General features: G+C 52.6%; 1 protein-coding gene across 1 annotated transcript in view; it reads right to left on the bottom strand.

Annotated features, from left to right (window-relative positions):
• Positions 1-20,164, bottom strand: part of LOC137318077 (dynactin subunit 1-like) — a gene marked incomplete at its 3' end in the record, with an annotated part of 104,983 nt that extends 84,819 nt beyond the window's left edge. Inside the window, exons 1-4 of the mRNA XM_067981041.1 lie at positions 19,929-20,164; positions 9,807-10,058; positions 4,592-4,673; positions 1,944-1,975 (exon numbers count right to left, since the gene is read on the bottom strand). Coding sequence (XP_067837142.1) covers positions 1,944-1,975; positions 4,592-4,673; positions 9,807-10,058; positions 19,929-20,030 — 468 coding nt within the window. The remainder of the gene's footprint in view (positions 1-1,943; positions 1,976-4,591; positions 4,674-9,806; positions 10,059-19,928) is intronic.
• Between the last annotated feature and the right edge of the window lie 1,350 nt (positions 20,165-21,514).

Genomic DNA, 21,514 nt, shown 5'->3' with positions numbered 1-21,514 from the left:
TGGGGGGGAGACACGGCCGGGGGGGGGGGGGGGGGGGGGGGGAAGAGACACGGCCGGGGGGGGGGGGGGAAGAGACACGGCCGGGGGGGGGGGGGGGGGAGAGACACGGCCGGGGGGGGGTGGGGGGGGGGGGGGGGGGGGGGAGAGACACGGCCGGGGGGGGGGGGGGGGAAAGAGACACGGCCAGGGGGGGGGGGGGGAAAGAGACACGGCCGGGGGGGGGGGGGGGGAAGAGACACGGCCGGGGGGGGGGGGGGGGGGGGGGAGACACGGCCGGGGGGGGGGGGGGGGACACGGCCGGGGGGGGAAGGGGGGGGGGGGGGGGAGGAGACGCGGCCGGGGGGGGGGGGGGGAAGAGGGGGGAGACACGGCCGGGGGGGGGGGGGAAAGAGGGGGGGGGGGGGGAAGAGACACGGCCGGGGGGGGGGGGACACACGGCCGGGGGGGGGGGGGGACACACGGCCGGGGGGGGGGGGGGGGGGGGGGGGGAGACACGGCCGGGGGGGGGGGGGGGGAGACACGGCCGGGGGGGGGGGGGGGGGGAGACACGGCCGGGGGGGGGGGGGGGGGGGGAGACACGGCCGGGGGGGGGGGGGGGGGACACGGCCGGGGGGGGGGGGGGGGGGGGACACGGCCGGGGGGGGGGGGGGGACACGGCCGGGGGGGGGGGGGGGGACACGGCCGGGGGGGGGGGGGACACGGCCGGGGGGGGGGGGGGGGGGGGGGGACACGGCCAGGGGGGGGAAGGGGGGGAGGAGACGCGGCCGGGGGGGGGGGGGGGGGGGAAGAGGGGGGAGACACGGCCGGGGGGGGGGGGAAAGAGGGGGGGGGGGGGAAGAGACACGGCCGGGGGGGGGGGGGACACACGGCCGGGGGGGGGGGGACACACGGCCGGGGGGGGGGGGGGGGGGACACGGCCGGGGGGGGGGGGGAGACACGGCCGGGGGGGGGGGGACACGGCCGGGGGGGGGGGGGGGAGACACGGCCGGGGGGGGGGGGGGGGGGGGGAGACACGGCCGGGGGGGGGGGGGGGGGGGGGAGGACACGGCCGGGGGGGGGGGGTGGACACGGCCGGGGGGGGGGGGGGGGGGGGGACACGGCCGGGGGGGGGGGGGGGACACGGCCGGGGGGGGGGGGGGGACACGGCCGGGGGGGGGGGGGGGACACGGCCGGGGGGGGGGGGGGGGGGGGACACGGCCAGGGGGGGGGGGGGGGGGGGGACACGGCCGGCGGGGGGGGGGGGGGGGGACACGGCCGGGGGGGGGGGGGGGGGACACGGCCGGGGGGGGGGGGGGGGGACACGGCCGGGGGGGGGGGGGGGGGGACACGGCCGGGGGGGGGGGGGGGGGGGGGGGGGGGGAGACACGGCCGGGGGACGGAAGCAGCAAGGTCACGAGGAACGTTGGATGCGAGGTCTCTGCCTCCTCAGGCCTGTCAATTCAGTGGGGTAACTGGAGGCTTTGGGCCGAGAGCTGTTCAAAACACATGGAACCCCAATGTGCTAATGAACGAATAGACAGGAATGACACTCAACACTGACTGACCAGATGTTGCTGTGGATACCCATCTCTCGTCGTCCCTCAACCAGATGTTCTACAAACACAAAACCTTCCAATCTGGATTGGTGACTGTTGCTCACTGGTTGTGGATTTGTGTCCCTGTCACTAGGGCAGTGACGTGACCCGGTCCCTGTCACTAGGGCAGTGACGTGACCCGGTCCCTGTCACTAGGGCAGTGACGTGACCCGGTCCCTGTCACTAGGGCAGTGACGTGACCCGGTCCCTGTCACTAGGGCAGTGACGTGACCCGGTCCCTGTCACTCGGGCAGTGACGTGACCTGGTTGCTGTATCAAGAGAATAGAAACATCTTCAATGTGTAAAAGGACAGAATTGCCTCAAAGGGCAGCAAGTCCTTTTTTGCAGTTTCAGTCAATCTCACTCACCAGCTTGCTGCTTTTAGGAGTCTCAGTTATCTCTGAAAAAGAAAAAGAAAGGTGAGTAACCAAGAGTGATCGTCACAGTATCATCGTTGGTACAGCACAGGAGGAGGCCATTCAGCCCATCGTGCCTGTACCAGCTCTTTGTAACAGCTATCCAATTAGTCCCCACTCCCCTGCTCTTTCCCCATATCCCTGTAAATTTGTTCCCTTCAAGTATTTATCCAATTCCCTTTCGAAAATTACTCTTTCCTATGTTGTTGGTCCCAACATGGACCACAACGACTGGATCCTCCCCCTCTCCAAATCATTTCAAGCCAGTTTGAGATACCCCTCAACCTGGCACCAGGTAGGCAACACGCCAAGTGGGGACTCTCGATCCTGCTTACAAAGGATGCTATCTGTCTCCCGAATTACTGAATCCCCTATAATTACCATATCACACTTCTCCTCCTTCTCCTCCTCCTCCCTTTGGACAGCCTCCTGCTCCAGGGTGCCATGATCACCATTCTGTCTGTCCTTCAGACAGTCTTTATCCTTATCCTCACAGGTAAAGTACATTGGACCTGTTGGATAGGACCAGTTTCTGCGAATCCTCGTTCTCTATCTCACTGGGTTCCCCTTACTCTGTACACTATCGGTCACACCAACCCTGTTCTGATCCTGTACCTCTGTACGAGATGTGACCGAGGTCTAGATACTCCGCCCCCTCCCTCATGAGCAAGAAATGAAGGGGCATTCACAGATTCAGTGAGTGGGTAAAACTGTGGCAGATGGAGTTCAGTGTGGGGAGTGTGAGGTCATCTACCTTGGATCTGAGAAAGAGATAGATTAGAGTGTTTTCTTAATGGTGAGAGATCAGGAGCTGTGGGATTCACTTCAGGGTTAGTATCACAGTAGGTAAGGTACTGGCCCATCGTGCCTGTGCTGGCTCTTTGAAAGAGTTATCCAATTAATCCCACTCCTCTGCTCTTTCCCCTTATCCCTGTAAATTTTTCCCCTTCAAGTATTTATCCAATTCCCTTTTGAAAGTTATTATTGAATCTGCTTCCACCGCCCTTTCAGGCAGTGAATTCCAGATCATCACAACTCACTGCGTAAAAAAATGTTTCCTCATCTCCCCTCTGGCTCTTTTACTGATCACCTTAAATCTGTGTCCTCTGGTCCTTGACCCTTCCACCAATGGGAACAGTTTCTCCTTATTCACTCTGTCAAAACCTTTCATGATTTTGAATACCTCGATCAAATCTCCCCTTAACCGTCTCTGTTCCAAGGAGAACAACCCCAGCTTCTCCAGTCTATCCACGTAACTAAAGTCCCTCATCCCTGGAATCAATCTAGTAAATCTCTTCTGCACCCTCTCTAAGGCCTTCACATCTTTCCTAAAGTGCAGTGCCCAGAACTGGACACAATACTCCAGTTGTGGCCAAACCAGTGTTTTATAAAGGTTCATCATGACTTCCATACTTTTGTACTCTGTGCCTCTATTTATAAAGCCCAGGATCCCATATGCTTTTTTAACCACTTTCTCAACCTGTCCTGCCACCTTCAATGATTTGTGTACATATACCCCCAGATCTCTCTGTTCCTGCACCCCCTTTAAAATTGTACCATTTAGTTTATTTTGCCTCTCCTCATTCTTCCTACCGAAATGTATCGCTTCACACTTCTCTGCATTAAATTGCATCCCCATGTGTCTGCTCATTTCACCAGTCTGTCTCTGTCCTCCTGAAGTCTGTTACTATCCTCCACATTGTTTACTTCATTTCCGAGTTGTATGTGATCTGCAAACTTTGAAATTATACCCTCTATATCCAAGTCCAGGTCATTAATATATATCAGAGCAGTGGTCCTAATACTGACCCCTGGGGAACACCACTGTAAACTTCCCTCCAGTCTGAAAAACAACCGTTCACCACTACTCTCTGCTTTCTGTCCCTGAGCCAGTTTTATATCCACACTCTCACTGACCCTTTAATCCCATGGGCTCTAATTTTGTTAACAAGTCTATCGTGTGGCACTTTATCAAATGCCTTCTGAAAGTCCATATACACAACATCAACCACACTCCCCTCATCAACCCTCTCCGCCGTGTGCAAGGAAGATGGAATATTTGCACATCTCCTTGACTTGCACCCGTACCTGAAAGAATCAACAGAAAGTAAAACACAAAACCTCTAATTAAAAGGATGCAGTTACTTTCTGCTTTGAAGTGGCAGGTACTAAATATCAGTGAAAAAACATCAATCCCAGCATTAAGAACTTCATTCCAATGAGGTACAGTTAGTGATTGAGGCAGAAATAATACCAACATTGAAGATTAGATTGAACAGTAGGGTGGGGGTGGGGGGGGAATGAAGGAAAAGGGAATGGGAACAGGGAGGAGAAATGTGATTCGGACTATTTGCTCGAGTGGAGGGTAAATCCCGCCATGGACTGGATGGGCCGAACGGCCTGTTTCCGTGTTGTAAATCCTATCTTCCCCAAAACCATCCCTCTCCCTTTCCCAAATCCCCCACTCTGGCAGGATTCTGTCCCATGGCTGCTGACCACCCACTGACCCATCATCCAACTGGCTATTCTTCAAACATGGGGCTGAACAATGAGAGTTGGTAACACAGCCCACACTGCCCCCAGGAGACAGGATCTCCTACCTCGTTTGGGAACCTTGGAGGCAGATGGTTCCTGTGGGGTTTCAGGAGAAGTGGTGTCGCCTCCATCTTCAACAATCTGGATCTGAAACAGAATAAACAAAAAAAAAAAATCACAAACCACAGAGAGCCTGCACTCCAAATCCCCAAACTCCAACCCCCCCCTCAAAAACTCCAACTCCCCCCCCCAAAAAAATAAAGCAATGAATGGGCCTGAAAATCGATAAATCCCAAAGACTTGATGATCGACATCCCAGGGTTTTGAAAGAGGTGGCTATAGAGATAGTGGATGCATTGGTTGTCATCATCCAAAATTCTATAGATTCTGGAATGGTTCCTGCAGATTGGAGGGTGGCAAATGTAACCCCACTATTTACCTGAGGAAGGAGAAAATGTAACCCCACTATTTACCTGAGGAAGGAGAAAATCTCCGAAAGCTTGTGAATTTAAAATAAAATTGCTGGACTATAACTTGGTGTTGTAAAATTGTTTACAATTGTCAACCCCAGTCCATCACCGGCATCTCCACATCTTTAAAAAAGGAGGGAGAGAAAAAAACAGACCAGTTCGTCTGACATCAGCAATGGGGAAAATGCTAGAATCTATTATAAAGGATGTGATAACACGACACTTGGAAAATAATAATAGGATTTGGCAGAGTCAACATGAATTTATGAAAGGGAAATCATGTTTGACAAACCTATTGGAGTTTTTTGAGGATGTAACTGGTAGAATAGATAGGGGAGAACCAGTGGATGTGGTGTACTTGGATTTTCAGAAGGCTTTTGATAAGGTCCCACACAGGAGGTTGGTGAACAAAGTTAGAGCACATGGGATTGGAAGTAATATATTGACATGGATTGAGAATTGGTTAACAGACAGGGAACAGAGAGTAGGAATAAACGGGTCTTTTTCAGGTTGGCAGACTGTGACTGGTGAGGCACCGCAGGGATCGGTGCTCGGGCCTGGCTATTTTTTTTTTATTCGTTCATGGGATGTGGGCGTTGCTGGCGAGGCCGGCATTTATTGCCCTTGAGAAGGTGGCGGTGAGCCGCCTTCTTGAACCGCTGCAGTCCGTGTGGTGACGGTTCTCCCACAGTGCTGTTAGGAAGGGAGTTCCAGGATTTTGACCCAGCGACGATGAAGGGACGACGATATATTTCCAAGTCGGGATGGTGTGTGACTTGGAGGGGAACGTGCAGGTAGTGTTCCCATGTGCCTGCTGCCCTAGTCCTTCTAGGTGGTAGAGGTCGTGGGTTTGGGAGGTGCTGTCGAAGAAGCCTTGGCGAGTTGCTGCAGTGCATCCTGTGGATGGTACACACTGCAGCCACAGTGCGCCGGTGGTGAAGGGAGTGAATGTTTAGGGTGGTGGATGGGGTGCCAATCAAGCGGGCTGCATTGTCCTGGATGGTGTTGAGCTTCTTGAGTGTTGTTGGAGCTGCACTCATCCAGGCAAATGGAGAGTATTCCATCACACTCCTGACTTGTGCCTTGTAGATGGTGGAAAGGCTTTGGGGAGTCAGGAGGTGAGTCACTCGCCACAGAATACCCAGCCTCTGACCTGCTCTTGCAGCCACAGTATTTATGTGGCTGGTCCAGTTAAGTTTCTGGTCAATGGTGACCCCCAGGATGTTGATGGTGGGGGATTCGGCGATGGTAATGCCGTTGAATGTCAAGGGGAGGTGGTTAGACTCTCTCTTGTTGGAGATGGTCGTTGCCTGGCATTTGTCTGGCATGAATGTTACTTGCCACTTATCAGCCCAAGTCTGGATGTTGTCCAGGTCTTGCTGCATGTGGGCACGGACTGTTTCATTATCTGTTGCGAATGGAACTGAACACTGTGCAATCATCAGCGAACATCCCCATTTCTGACCTTATAAAAGGAGGGAAGGTCATTGATGAAGCAGCTGAAGATGGTTGGGCCGAGGACACTGTCCTGAGGAACTTCTGCAGCAATGCCCTGGGGCTGAGATGATTGGCCTCCAACAACCACTACCATCTTCCTTTGTGCTAGGTATGACTCCAGCCACTGGAGAGTTTTCCCCCTGATTCCCATTGACTTCAATTTTACCAGGGCTCCTTGGTGCCACACTCGGTCAAATGCTGTCTTGATGTCAAGGGCAGTCTCTCTCACCTCACCTCTGGAATTCAGCTCTTTTGTCCATGTTTGGACCAAGGCTGTAATGAGGGGATAGTGCAGGAGTAGGCTACAATATATATCAATGATTTGGATGAGGGAACCAAATGTAATATTTCTAAGTTTGCTGATGACACAAAACTGAGTGGGAATGTGAGTTGTGAGGAGGATGCAAAGAAGCTTCAAGGGGGTATAGACAGGCTAAGTGAGTGGGCAAGAATATGGCAGATGGAATATAATGTGGAAAAATGTGGAAGTTATCCACTTTGGTAGGAAAAACAGAAATGCAGATAATTTTTTAAATAGTGAGATATTGGGAAATGTTGATGTTCAAAAGGACCTGGGTGTCTGCAACCATCTTCAGCCAGAAGTGCCGAGTGGATGATCCATCTCGGCCTCCTCCCGATATCCCCACCATCACAGAAGCCAGTCTTCGGCCAATTCGATTCACTCCACGTGATATCAAGAAACGGCTGAGTGCACTGGATACAGCAAAGGCTATGGGCCCCGACAACATCCCGGCTGTAGTGCTGAAGACTTGTGCTCCAGAACTAGCTGCACCTCCAGCCAAGCTGTTCCAGTACAGCTACAACACTGGCATCTACCCGACAATGTGGAAAATTGCCCAGGTATGTCATGTCCACAAAAAGCAGGACAAATCCAATCCAGCCAATTACCGCCCCATCAGTCCACTCTCAATCATCAGCAAAGTGATGGAAGGTGTCGTCGACAGTGCTATCAAGCGGCACTTACTCACCAATAACCTGCTCACCGATGCTCAGTTTGGGTTCCGCCAGGACCACTCGGCTCCAGACCTCATTACAGCCTTGGTCCAAACATGGACAAAAGAGCTGAATTCCAGAGGTGAGGTGAGAGTGACTGCCCTTGACATCAAGGCAGCATTTGACCGAGTGTGGCACCAAGGAGCCCTAGTAAAATTGAAGTCAATGGGAATCAGGGGAAAATCTCTCCAGTGGCTGGAGTCATACCTAGCACAAAGGAAGATGGTAGTGGTTGTTGGAGGCCAATCATCTCAGCCCCAGGACATTGCTGCAGGAGTTCCTCAGGGCAGTGTCCTAGGCTCAACCATCTTCAGCTGCTTCATCAATGACCTTCCCTCCATCATAAGGTCAGAAATGGGGATGTTCGCTGATGATTGCACAGTGTTCAGTTCCATTCGCAACCCCTCAGATAATGAAGCAGTCCGAGCCCACATGCAGCAAGTCCTGGACAACATCCAGGCTTGGGCTCAGAAGTGGCAAGTAACATTCGCGCCAGACAAGTGCCAGGCAATGACCATCTCCAACAAGAGAGAGTCTAACCACCTCCCCTTGACATTCAACGGCATTACCATCGCCGAATCCCCCACCATCAACATCCTGGGGGTCACCAGTGACCAGAAACTTAACTGGACCAGCCATATAAATACTGTGGCTACGAGAGCAGGTCAGAGGCTGGGTATTCTGTGACGAGTGACTCACCTCCTGACTCTCCAAAGACTTTCCACCATCTACAAGGCACAAGTCAGGAGTGTGATGGAATACTCTCCACTTGCTTGGATGAGTGCAGCTCCAACAACACTCAAGAAGCTCGACACCATCCAGGACAAAGCAGCCCGCTTGATTGGCACCCCATCCACCACCCTAATCATTCACTCCCTTCACCACCGGCGCACTGTGGCTGCAGTGTGTACCATCCACAGGATGCACTGCAGCAACTCGCCAAGGCTTCTTCGACAGCACCTCCCAAACCCGCGACCTCTACCACCTAGAAGGACAAGGGCAGCAGGTACATGGGAACAACACCACCTGCACGTTCCCCTCCAAGTCACACACCATCCCGACTTGGAAATATATCGCCGTTCCTTCATCATTGCTGGGTCAAAATCCTGGAACTCCCTTCCTAACAGCATTGTGGGAGAACCGTCACCACATGGACTGCAGTGGTTCAAGAAGGCGGCTCACCACCACCTTCTCAAGGGCAATTAGGGATGGGCAATAAATGCCGGCCTCGCCAGCGACGCCCACATCCCATGAACCAATAAAAAAAAAACATGAGTCACTGAAAGCTAATATGCAGGTGCAGCAAGCAATTCGGAAGGCAAATGGTATGTTGGCCTTTATTACAAGAGGATTTGAGTTCGGGAGTAAAGAAGACTTACTGCAGTTATACAGGGCCTTGGTGAGACCGCACCTGGAGTATTGTGTACAATTTTGGTCTCCTTACCTAAGAAAGATATACTTGCCATAGAGGGAGTACAACGAAGGTTCACCAGACTGATTCCTGGGATGGCGGGATTGTCGTATGAGGAGAGATTGAGTAGACTAGGCCTGTATTCTCTGGAGTTTAGAACAATGAGAGGCAATCTCATTGAAACATGCAAAATTCTTACAGGGCTCGACAGGGTAAATGCAGGAAGGATGTTTCCCCTGGCTGGGGAGTCTGGAACCAGGGGTCACAGTCTCAGGATATGGGGTCGGCCATTTAGGACTGAGATGAGGAGAAATTTCTTCACTCAGAGGGTGGTGAATCTTTGGAATTCTCTACCCCAGAGGGCTGTGGAGGCTCAGTCATTGAGTACATTCAAAACAGAGATCGATAGATTTCCAGATATTAAAGGCATCAAGGGATATGGGGATAGTGCAGGAAAATGGCATTGAGGTAGAAGTTCAGCCAGGATCTGATTGAATGGCGGAGCAGGCTCGAGGGGCCGGATGGCCGACTCCTGCTCCTATTTCTTATGTTCTTAGATTCCCAGACTCCAACTGTTCGAAACTTCCCAAACTCCAATCCCCCGAAGTCCTAACCCACCTCTAAATTCCAACCCCTCCCCCAACCTCCCCAAAACCAAACCCTCCAAATCCCAATCTTCAACCCCACCCCCCCAAATCTCCACAAACCCCATCCCCCCAAACTCCAACCCCAGCGTCTGCAAACCCTAAACAACCACTCATCTCCCCCTCCCCGGACCCCTAAACTTTTCCCTCCTTGGATCCCTAAACCTTTCCCTCCCTAACCCCTCCCCCCTTGCGTGCCTACCTCAAACCTTCCCCCTAACCCGACCCCAGAGGGAACATGTACCTGTGACTGTCGCACGAAGATGCCGTGACTTTCCTCGCAGGTGAAGTACCGCTTGCCTTGCACAGTCCCGTCATTTTTGCCCTTTGCATCGTCCAGGATCACTCCAACCCACTTCCCCGAGGCAAACATTGTGGCACCCACATAAGCAACAGTGCCACGGTGCCCCTTCCCGATCACCTCCACACGAGATCCCACCTTCAGGGGCTTCCCGCCCCCTGTCTCACTGCTCATCCTGCTGCTCATGTGTGGAGTCTGCAAACAAAACACAACAATGAGTAACATTGGTGTAAAACCCAGACAAAGCACTGCCCCACTCCTGCGAGGTCAGCACACTGCCAATAAACCCCAGACAGAGCACTCAATACCGCGCACTGCCCCACTCCTGCGAGGTCAGCACACTGCCAATAAACCCCAGACAGAGCACTCAATACCGCGCACTGCCCCACTCCTGCGAGGTCAGCACACTGCCAATAAACCCAGACAGAGCACTCAATACCGCGCACTGCCCCACTCCTGCGAGGTCAGCACACTGCCAATAAATCTGTAGAGAGCAAGACAACACAGAGCCAGGCAGACTTGACCGTGACGTCACCCAGTATCAATATCTACAGCCATTGGGCGGAGGTCCTGGGTGCCGTCGGGATTGGGGCGTCAGTCCCGGATCTAACAAACTTCCGAATGGCTTGAGCCACCAATAATTGACCATGAGCAAAGTTTGAAGGGGTGGCCGTGAATGACACATTCCCCCACCCAACCCCCTGGGAGCGTCCACTTCAAAACAGCTGGACAAACCACTGGGACAGGAAATCTCAGCTCAGCCCGTTGTCCGAGTTGCCTGTGTAAAAACGATTAAAGCAGGCCATAAACATACAACAGGAAGCTCGAATCCAGGACTGTGGCGGGGAAGAATCACTCAGATTAACCGCCACCTACAGCAATCAATACTTCAACTGTACACAAGCACGCTCAGCCCCACTCCCAACCAGAGTGACAAAGAGCACCGTCACTCTCCAATACCAATCTAATCCATGAGTAACACTGGGAGTGACAGGTTTACACATTGTGTCCACATCGACTGAAAAAACATCTCACACCACAATCCTGGGTTTGGTACAGGTCTGTCCCTGTATAACACTGAGGTACAGTACTGGTGGGTACAGGTCTGTCACTGTATAACACTGGGGTACAGTACTGGTGGGTACAGGTCTGTCCCTGTATAACACTGGGGTACAGTACTGGTGGGTACAGGTCTGTCCCTGTATAACACTGGGGTACAGTACTGGTGGGTACAGGTCTGTCACTGTATAACACTGGGGTACAGTACTGGTGGGTACAGGTCTGTCACTGTATAACACTGGGGTACAGTACTGGTGGGTACAGGTCTGTCCCTGTATAACACTGAGGTACAGTACTGGTGGGTACAGGTCTGTCCCTGTATAACACTGGGGTACAGTACTGGTGGGTACAGGTCTGTCCCTGTATAACACTGGGGTACAGTACTGGTGGGTACAGGTCTGTCCCTGTATAACACTGGGGTACAGTACTGGTGGGTACAGGTCTGTCCCTGTATAACACTGGGGTACAGTACTGGTGGGTACAGGTCTGTCCCTGTATAACACTGGGGTACAGTACTGGTGGGTACAGGTCTGTCCCTGTATAACACTGGGGTACAGTACTGGTGGGTACAGGTCTGTCCCTGTATAACACTGGGGTACAGTACTGGTGGGTACAGGTCTGTCACTGTATAACACTGAGGTACAGTACTGGTGGGTACAGGTCTGTCCCTGTATAACACTGAGGTACAGTACTGGTGGGTACAGGTCTGTCCCTGTATAACACTGGATACAGTACTGTCACTGTATAACACTGGATACAGTACTGGTGGGTACAGGTCTGTCCCTGTATAACACTGGGGTACAGTACTGGTGGGTACAGGTCTGTCGCTGTATAACACTGGGGTACAGTACTGGTGGGTACAGGTCTGTCACTGTATAACACTGGGGTACAGTACTGGTGGGTACAGGTCTGTCCCTGTATAACACTGGGGTACAGTACTGGTGGGTACAGGTCTGTCACTGTATAACACTGGGGTACAGTACTGGTGAGTACAGGTGTGTCACTGTATAACACTGGGGTACAGTACTGGTGGGTACAGGTCTGTCCCTGTATAACACTGAGGTACAGTACTGGTGGGTACAGGTCTGTCACTGTATAACACGGGTACAGTACTGGTGGGTACAGGTCTGTCCCTGTATAACTGGGGTACAGTACTGGTGGGTACAGGTCTGTCACTGTATAACACTGGATACAGTACTGTCACTGTATAACACTGGATACAGTAATGGTGGGTACAGGTCTGTCCCTGTATAACACTGGGGTACAGTACTGGTGGGTACAGGTCTGTCACTGTATAACACTGGGGTACAGTACTGGTGAGTACAGGTGTGTCACTGTATAACACTGGGGTACAGTACTGGTGAGTACAGGTGTGTCACTGTATAACACTGGGGTACAGTACTGGTGGGTACAGGTCTGTCACTGTATAACACGGGTACAGTACTGGTGGGTACAGGTCTGTCCCTGTATAACTGGGGTACAGTACTGGTGGGTACAGGTCTGTCACTGTATAACACTGGATACAGTACTGTCACTGTATAACACTGGATACAGTAATGGTGGGTACAGGTCTGTCCCTGTATAACACTGGGGTACAGTACTGGTGGGTACAGGTCTGTCCCTGTATAACACTGGATACAGTACTGTCACTGTATAACACTGGATACAGTACTGGTGGGTACAGGTCTGTCCCTGTATAACACTGGGGTACAGTACTGGTGGGTACAGGTCTGTCCCTGTATAACACTGGATACAGTACTGTCACTGTATAACACTGGATACAGTACTGGTGGGTACAGGTCTGTCACTGTATAACACTGGGGTACAGTACTGGTGGGTACAGGTCTGTCACTGTGTAACACTGGGGTACAGTACTGGTGGGTACAGGTCTATCCCTGTATAACACTGGGGTACAGTACTGGTGGGTACAGGTCTGTCCCTGTATAACACTGGGGTACAGTACTGGTGGGTACAGGTCTGTCACTGTATAACACGGGTACAGTACTGGTGGGGACAGGTCTGTCACTGTATAACACTGGGGTACAGTACTGGTGGGGACAGGTCTGTCCCTGTATAACACTGGGGTACAGTACTGGTGGGTACAGGTCTGTCACTGTATAACACGGGTACAGTACTGGTGGGTACAGGTCTGTCCCTGTATAACACTGGGGTACAGTACTGGTGGGTACAGGTCTGTCACTGTATAACACTGGATACAGTACTGGTGGGTACAGGTCTGTCACTGTATAACACTGGGGTACAGTACTGGTGGGTACAGGTCTGTCACTGTATAACACTGGGGTACAGTACTGGTGGGTACAGGTCTGTCACTGTATAACACTGGATACAGTACTGGTGGGTACAGGTCTGTCACTGTATAACACTGGGGTACAGTACTGGTGGGTACAGGTCTGTCACTGTATAACACTGGGGTATAGTACTGGTGGGTACAGGTCTGTCACTGTATAACACTGGGGTACAGGTCTGTCACTGTATAACAGTATTGCTGATCGGTTCCATGCCCCTGGGAACATAGGAATTACTAGATGAAAAAAGACCAAGTTCCATCTAGTTCTCCTTCCACTATCCAAGTAATAGCATGATCCAACAGTAATGGAGTTATTGACTAATCATGGCAATGGATCTTTATCAATTAGTCGACAACAGCTCCAGGCATGAGGTGAGGAAAGGCCAGAGGTGGAGAGCTTTGGGAAACATAGGTTGAAAGTCACCTTTCCGCCCAAGCATGCTACACTTATCACATCTTACGTCTCAAATTACTCATATACTGTATCCCAAAATGTTACTCTCTGAAAGAAATCCATCACGTGACCAAGATCGCAACTCAGACAATAAGGCTGGCCGAGGGTGTGGAGAGTTACTGAGCTTTTGTACCTACTGCATCAATCACTGAGCCTTGAACATAATCCACTGAAGCTCAGACATTCCAGCGTGATGGGGTGGTGTTGAAATGGAGAGCTGGTGTTACAATGGTTCAGCGGTGCTGAACAATGGTTCAAACTCATCACGAAGGGTCGAGACAGAGTAGATAGAGAGAAACTGTTCCCATTGGTGGAAGGGTCAAGAACCAGAGGGCATAGATTTAAGGTGATTGGCAAAAGAACCAAAGGTGACATGAGGAAAAACTTTTTTACACAGTGAGTGGTTATGATCTGGAATGCACTGCCCGAGGGGGTGGTGGAGGCAGATTCAATCATGGCCTTCAAAAGGGAACTGGATAAGAACTTGAAAGGAAAAATTTTGCAGGGCTACAGGGAAAGGGCAGGGTGGGACTAGCTGGATTGCTCTTGCACAGAGCCGGCGTAGACTCAATGGGCCGAATGGCCTTCTTCCGTGCTGTAAACTTTCGATGATTCTATATTTCTCGGGGCTGTCTGTTCCAGAGTCCACATACACACCATCAATCCCACCTCATCCCCACCTCGAACTCCAAGGCCCCATCACTCCTGTTCCAGCTGGTCTCCCAGGCCCTAAACTCCATACCCTGCCTTCCTGACACATCAGCAGCAGTTCCATGAATTCTCAACTCCCAGCACAGTCTGACTGAGCCTCTCCAACATCCCCACCAGCCTGGGAGCAGCAGCACAGCTGAACCATTGTAACACCAGCTCTCCATTTCAACACGACCCCATCACACTGGAACGTCTCAAAGAGCTTCAGTGGATTATGTTCGAGGCTCAGTGACTGATGTAGTAGGTACAAAAGCTCAGTAACTCTCCACACCCTCGGCCAGCCATGTGCTTGCTGCCGACTCCCGAACTCCCGCCAATGTGCCCAAGGCTACAGCTTCACTGGGTCACACTCTCTCTTCACATGCAGCACAGTCCTCTTGGAGACAAAGTCCCATCTTCGCACTGAGGACACCATCCAACGTGTTGTGTGGCACTACCACCGTGCTAAATGGGATAGATTCAGAACAGATCTCGCAGCTCAAAACTGGGCATCCATGAGGCGCTGTGGGCCATCAGCAGCAGCAGAATTGTATTCCAGCACAATCTATAACCTCATGGCCCGGCATATTCCTCACTCTACCATTACCAACAAGCTAGGGGATCAACCCTGGTTCAATGAGGAGTGTAGAAGAGCATGCCAGGAGCAGCACCAGGCGTACTGAAAAATGAGGTGCCAACCTGGTTAAGCTACAACTCAGGACTACATGAATGCTAAACAGCGGAAGCAACATGCTGTAGACAGAGCTAAGCGATTCCACAACCAACGGATCAGATCAAAGCTCTGCAGTCCTGCCACATCCAGTCGTGAATGGTGGTGGACAATTAAACAACTAACGGGAGGAGGTGGCTCTGTAAACATTCCCATCCTCAATGATTGCGGAGTCCAGCTCGTGAGTGCAAAAGACAAGGCTGAAGCGTTTGCAACCATCTTCAGGCAGAAGTGCCGAGTGGATGATCCATCTCGGCCTCCTCCAGATATCCCCACCATCACAGAAGCCAGTCTTCAGTCAATTCGATTCACTCCACGTGATATCAAGAAACGGCTGAGTGCACTGGATACAGCAAAGGCTATGGGCCCTGACAACATCCCGGCTGTAGTGCTGAAGACTTGTGCTCCAGAACTAGCTGCACCTCCAGCCAAGCTGTTCCAGTACAGCTACAACACTGGCATCCACCCGACAATGTGGAAAATTGCCCAGGTATGTCATGTCCACAAAAAGCAGGACAAATCCAATCCGGCCAATTACCGCCCCATCAGTCTACTCTCAATCATCAGCAAAGTGATGGAAGGTGTCGTCGACAGTGCTATCAAGCGGCACTTACTCACCAATAACCTGCTCATCGATGCTCAGTTTGGGTTCCGCCAGGACCACTCGGCTCCAGACCTCATTACAGCCTTGGTCCAAACATGGACAAAAGAGCCGAATTCCAGAGGTGAGGTGAGAGTGACTGCCCTTGACATCAAGGCAGCATTTGACGGAGTGTGGCACCAAGGAGCCCTGGTAAAATTGAAGTCAATGGGAATCAGGGGGAAAACTCTCCATTGGCTGGAGTCATACCTAGCACAAAGGAAGATGGTAGTGGTTGTTGGAGGCCAATCATCTCAGCCCCAGGACATTGCTGCAGGAGTTCCTCAGGGCAGTGTCCTCGGCCCAACCATCTTCAGCTGCTTCATCAATGACCTTCCCTCCATCATAAGGTCAGAAATGGGGATGTTTGCTGATGATTGCACAGTGTTCAGTTCCATTCACACCCCCTCAAATAATGAAGCAGTCCATGCCCACATGCAGCAAGACCTGGACAACATCCAGGCTTGGGCTGATAAGTGGCAAGTAACATTCATGCCAGACAAGTGCCAGGCAATGACCATCTCCAACAAGAGAGAGTCTAACCCTTAACATTCAACAGCATTACCATCACCGAATCCCCCACCATCAACATCCTGGGGTCACCAGTGACCAGAAACTTAACTGGACCAGCCATATAAATACTGTGGCTACGAGAGCAGGTCAGAGGCTGGGTATTCTGCGGCGAGTGACTCACCTCCTGACTCCCCAAAGCCTTTCCACCATCTACAAGGCACAAGTCAGGAGTGTGATGGAATACTCTCCACTTGCCTGGATGAGTGCAGCTCCAACAACACTCAAGAAGCTCGACGTCATCCAAGATAAAGCAGCCCGCTTGATTGGCACCCCATCCACCACCCTAAACATTCACTCCCTTCACCACCGGCGCACTGTGGCTGCAGTGTGTACCATCCACAGGATGCACTGCAGCAACTCGCCAAGGCTTCTTCGACAGCACCTCCCAAACCCGCGACCTCTACCACCTAGAAGGACAAGGGCAGCAGGTACATGGGAACACCACCACCTGCACGTTCCCCTCCAAGTCACACACCATCCCGACTTGGAAATATATCGCCGTTCCTTCATCGTCGCTGGGTCAAAATCCTGGAACTCCCTTCCTAACAGCATTGTGGGAGAACCTTCACCACATGGACTGCAGCGGTTCAAGAAGGCGGCTCACCACCACCTTCTCAAGGGCAATTAGGGATGGGCAATAAATGCCGGCCTCGCCAGCGACGCCCACATCCCATGAACGAATAAAAAAAGTCAGTGCTGGTTCCATAATACATTCCCCAGTTCTCATTCCTCCTGACTCTCCCACACACTGTCTCTCTCAACACATCATTCCTGACTCTCCCACACTGTCTCCGTAAAGACACCATTCCTCATGCGTGAGGTTAGAGCAGGAAAGTCGGACGATATTTGACTGTGGGGACCTCACAGTCAAGCCCATTCTAGCCTCACTGGGACATCCAGGCACTTCCTGTCAAGGGGCACGGAGCTTCCCTAATCCAGCGGCACTGGTTAGGGATCGTGGGGGGTCTCTGATGAGGGGAAGGGGAGAGACTGTGGGGTGTCCCTGAACAGATGAGCTATTATGGCCTCCCTCTCCTTTGTGAACTCAATACTCTTGCTCACTCTCCCCTGCCCCCTCTAGTAAGAAACTCATTGTCTGGGGCTTCGAACAGCCTCACAAAAAGGGTTTACAATCTTTGCTCTGCATTTCAGTCCCTCTGGTCCCAGTGTGAACTTCCCCTCCCAGCATGGAGCTTGACAGAGCAGGCCGATGGCCTCCACAAATGGTGCTCTTATCAGCCGAGGAATGTGACCAGTTGTGGCAGGAGAGGTGCACTGCCCCCCCTGTGCCTCTCATACACCCTCCCCAATCAGGGCAAGAGACTGGAGCATCATTTTACACAGGCCTTGAACACAGGGCCTGTCCCTGAGGCTTGGAGCAAAATTACAACACTGTCACATTCCAGCACTGGGAACTTGCTCAATGTGTTGGGACATCATTCCACCCACACAGACCACGTCAGAAACTGGTCCCGTCGCCGCGCTCACAGGCGACAACCCCCTACACATGACTCTATTGGTCTATTAGTGCACCCACACACACTGATCCATTATACAGTTACCCACATTTTATTACTATTATATATTACTGCTCTTACACTAATACTCCCAGTATTACCTTGACTATCACCAACATGGCCACCGACAAGGCCACATAGAAACATAGAAAATAGGAGCAGGAGTAGGCCAAACATAGAAAATAGGAGCAGGAGTAGGCCTTTCGGCCCTTCGAGCCTGCTCCCCCACTCAATATGATCATGGCTGATCCTCTATCTCAATACCATATTCCCGCTCTCTTCCCCATGCCCCTTGATGCCTTTTGTGTCTAGAAATCTATCTCGCTCCTTCTTAAATATATTCAGTGACTTGGCCTCCACAGCCTTCTGTGGTAGAGAATTCCACAGGTTCACCACCCTCTGAGTGAAGAAATTTCTCCTCATCTCAGTCCTAAATGTCCTACCCCGTATCCTGAGACTGTGACCTCTCGCTCTGGACCCCCCAGCCAGGGGAAACATCCTCCCTGCATCCAGTCTGTCGAGCCCTGTCAGACACCGACACCAACACTGTCACTGTCACTGTCACCGTCACCATTACCGACACTGTCACCATTACCATTACCGACACTGTCACCGTCACCGTTACCATTACCGACACTGTCACCGTCACCATTACCATTACCGACACTGTCACCGTCACCGACACTGTCACCGTCACCGTTACCATTACCGACACTGTCACCGTCACCGTTACCATTACCGACACTGTCACCGTCACCGTTACCATTACCGACACTGTCACCGTCACCGTTACCATTACCGACACTGTCACCGTCACCGTTACCATTACCGACACTGTCACTGTCACAGTGTCGGTAATGGTAACGGTGACAGTGACAGTGACAGTGTCGGTAATGGTAACGGTCACTGTCACCGTTACCATTACCGACACTGTCACCGTTACCATTACCGACACTGTCACCGTCACCATTACCATTACCGACACTGTCACCGTCACCGTTACCATTACCGACACTGTCACCGTCACCGTTACCATTACCGACACTGTCACCGTCACCGTTACCATTACCGACACTGTCACTGTCACAGTGTCGGTAATGGTAACGGTGACAGTGACAGTGACAGTGTCGGTAATGGTAACGGTCACTGTCACCGTTACCATTACCGACACTGTCACCGTTACCATTACCGACACTGTCACCGTTACCATTACCGACACTGTCACCGTCACCATTACCGACACTGTCACTGTCACCATTACCGACACTGTCACCGTTACCATTACCGACACTGTCACCGTTACCATTACCGACACTGTCACCGTTACCATTACCGACACTGTCACTGTCACCATTACCGACACTGTCACCATTACCGACACTGTCACTGTCACCATTACCGACACTGTCACCATTACCGACACTGTCACTGTCACCATTACCGACACTGTCACTGTCACCATTACCGACACTGTCACCATTACCGACACTGTCACTGTCACCATTACCGACACTGTCACTATTACCATTACCGACACTGTCACTGTCACCATTACCGACACTGTCACCATTACCGACACTGTCACCATTACCGACACTGTCACCATTACCGACACTGTCACCATTACCGACACTGTCACTGTCACCATTACCGACACTGTCACCATTACCGACACTGTCACTATTACCGACACTGTCACTGTCACCATTACCGACACTGTCACCATTACCGACACTGTCACCATTACCGACACTGTCACTATTACCGACACTGTCACTGTCACCATTACCGACACTGTCACCATTACCGACACTGTCACCATTACCGACACTGTCACTGTCACCATTACCATTACCGACACTGTCACCATTACCGACACTGTCACTATTACCGACACTGTCACTGTCACCATTACCGACACTGTCACCATTACCGACACTGTCACCATTACCGACACTGTCACTGTCACCATTACCATTACCGACACTGTCACCATTACCGACACTGTCACTATTACCGACACTGTCACTATTACCGACACTGTCACTGTCACCATTACCGGTGGTGCTCAGACCCTCAGCCCACCCTCCTTACCCGCTGGTGCAGCCGTTTGCTGCTCGGACCCATCCCGCTGGCCGAGCTCGGGGTCCTGGGGTTCTGGCTGGGGGTCGCCGCCTGGCCCTGGGTCTGCCTCATGGAGCCGGCTCCGGATGGGCCCCGGTCCCCGGTACGCGGATGGGCCCCGGGAGCAGCCGCCAGTCCCCGGTCACTTTCAGCAGCTGATGGCAGAGATGCTGCGTCAGTGCTGCCGGCGGGTCCTAGCGCCTCCCGTCTCCCTCATTAACACGCGTCGTAAGGGGGCGGGGAATCCGGATCAGTCCCTGGACAGAGGGGGATCCGGATTAAACACCGCAATCTGTACAGAGGGGGATCCGGATTAAACACCGCAATCTGTACAGAGGGGGATCCGGATTAAACACCGCAATCTGTACAGAGGGGGATCCGGATTAAACACCGCAATCTGTACAGAGGGGGATCCGGATTAAACACCGCAATCTGTACAGAGGGGGATCCGGATTAAACACCGCAATCTGTACAGAGGGGGATCCGGATTAAACACCGCAATCTGTACAGAGGGGGATCCGGATTAAACACCGCAATCTGTACAGAGGGGGATCCGGAACAAACACCGCAATCTGTACAGAGGGGGATCCGGAACAAACACCGCAATCTGTACAGAGGGGGATCCGGATTAAACACCGCAATCTGTACAGAGGGGGATCCGGATTAAACACCGCAATCTGTACAGAGGGGGATCCGGATTAAACACCGCAATCTGTACAGAGGGGGATCCGGAACAAACACCGCAATCTGTACAGAGGGGGATCCGGATTAAACACCGCAATCTGTACAGAGGGGGATCCGGATTAAACACCGCAATCTGTACAGAGGGGGATCCGGAACAAACACCGCAATCTGTACAGAGGGGGATCCGGAACAAACACCGCAATCTGTACAGAGGGGGATCCGGAACAGTCTGTCCCCTGTGCAGCGAGGAATAATCAGCAGAAAACAATGTCAGCCACCCACAGAGAAGGGGAATTGAAACAAATATCGCTGGCATTGTAAGGGCTTTATGGTCTTTCATTTTATTTGTATTAAACCAGGTTCATTGCGGAGTTGAGAAATCTGAACCCGCAGTTTAAACTCTGGGATCAGGCGGCGGCTGCAGACTTGGATGCGGGAGGCACTAGGACCCGGTGGTCAACAAATATCGTCCATCGTGCCGGGCACTAGGACCCGGCAGCGCCGCGCCCGGTCCCACCCTCCACAGGCTGGGCACCGGCAAGAAGCGGCGGCAGGACCCGCACCGCACCGGACCGGACCGGACCGGACCCAGTCTCCATGGCAACCGGGACCCGCATCCTCCTCCGAGCAACCGGCTGAGAAACTGCGGAAACAGAGAGAGAGAGAGAGAGAGTGTGTGTGAGAGGGGGAAGAGAGAGAGAGAGAGAGAGTGTGTGAGAGGGGGAAGAGAGAGAGAGAGAGAGAGAGTGTGTGAGAGGGGGAAGAGAGAGAGAGAGAGAGAGAGTGTGTGAGAGGGGGAAGAGAGAGAGAGAGAGTGTGTGAGAGGGGGAAAAGAGAGAGAGAGAGAGAGTGTGAGAGGGGGAAAAGAGAGA

The sequence above is a fragment of the Heptranchias perlo genome, unplaced genomic scaffold (genome assembly GCF_035084215.1).
Source record: "Heptranchias perlo isolate sHepPer1 unplaced genomic scaffold, sHepPer1.hap1 HAP1_SCAFFOLD_640, whole genome shotgun sequence".
Taxonomy (NCBI): domain Eukaryota; kingdom Metazoa; phylum Chordata; class Chondrichthyes; order Hexanchiformes; family Hexanchidae; genus Heptranchias; species Heptranchias perlo.
The sequence above is the reverse complement of the archived record's forward strand: the minus strand, read 5'-3'. Positions and strand labels throughout refer to the sequence as shown.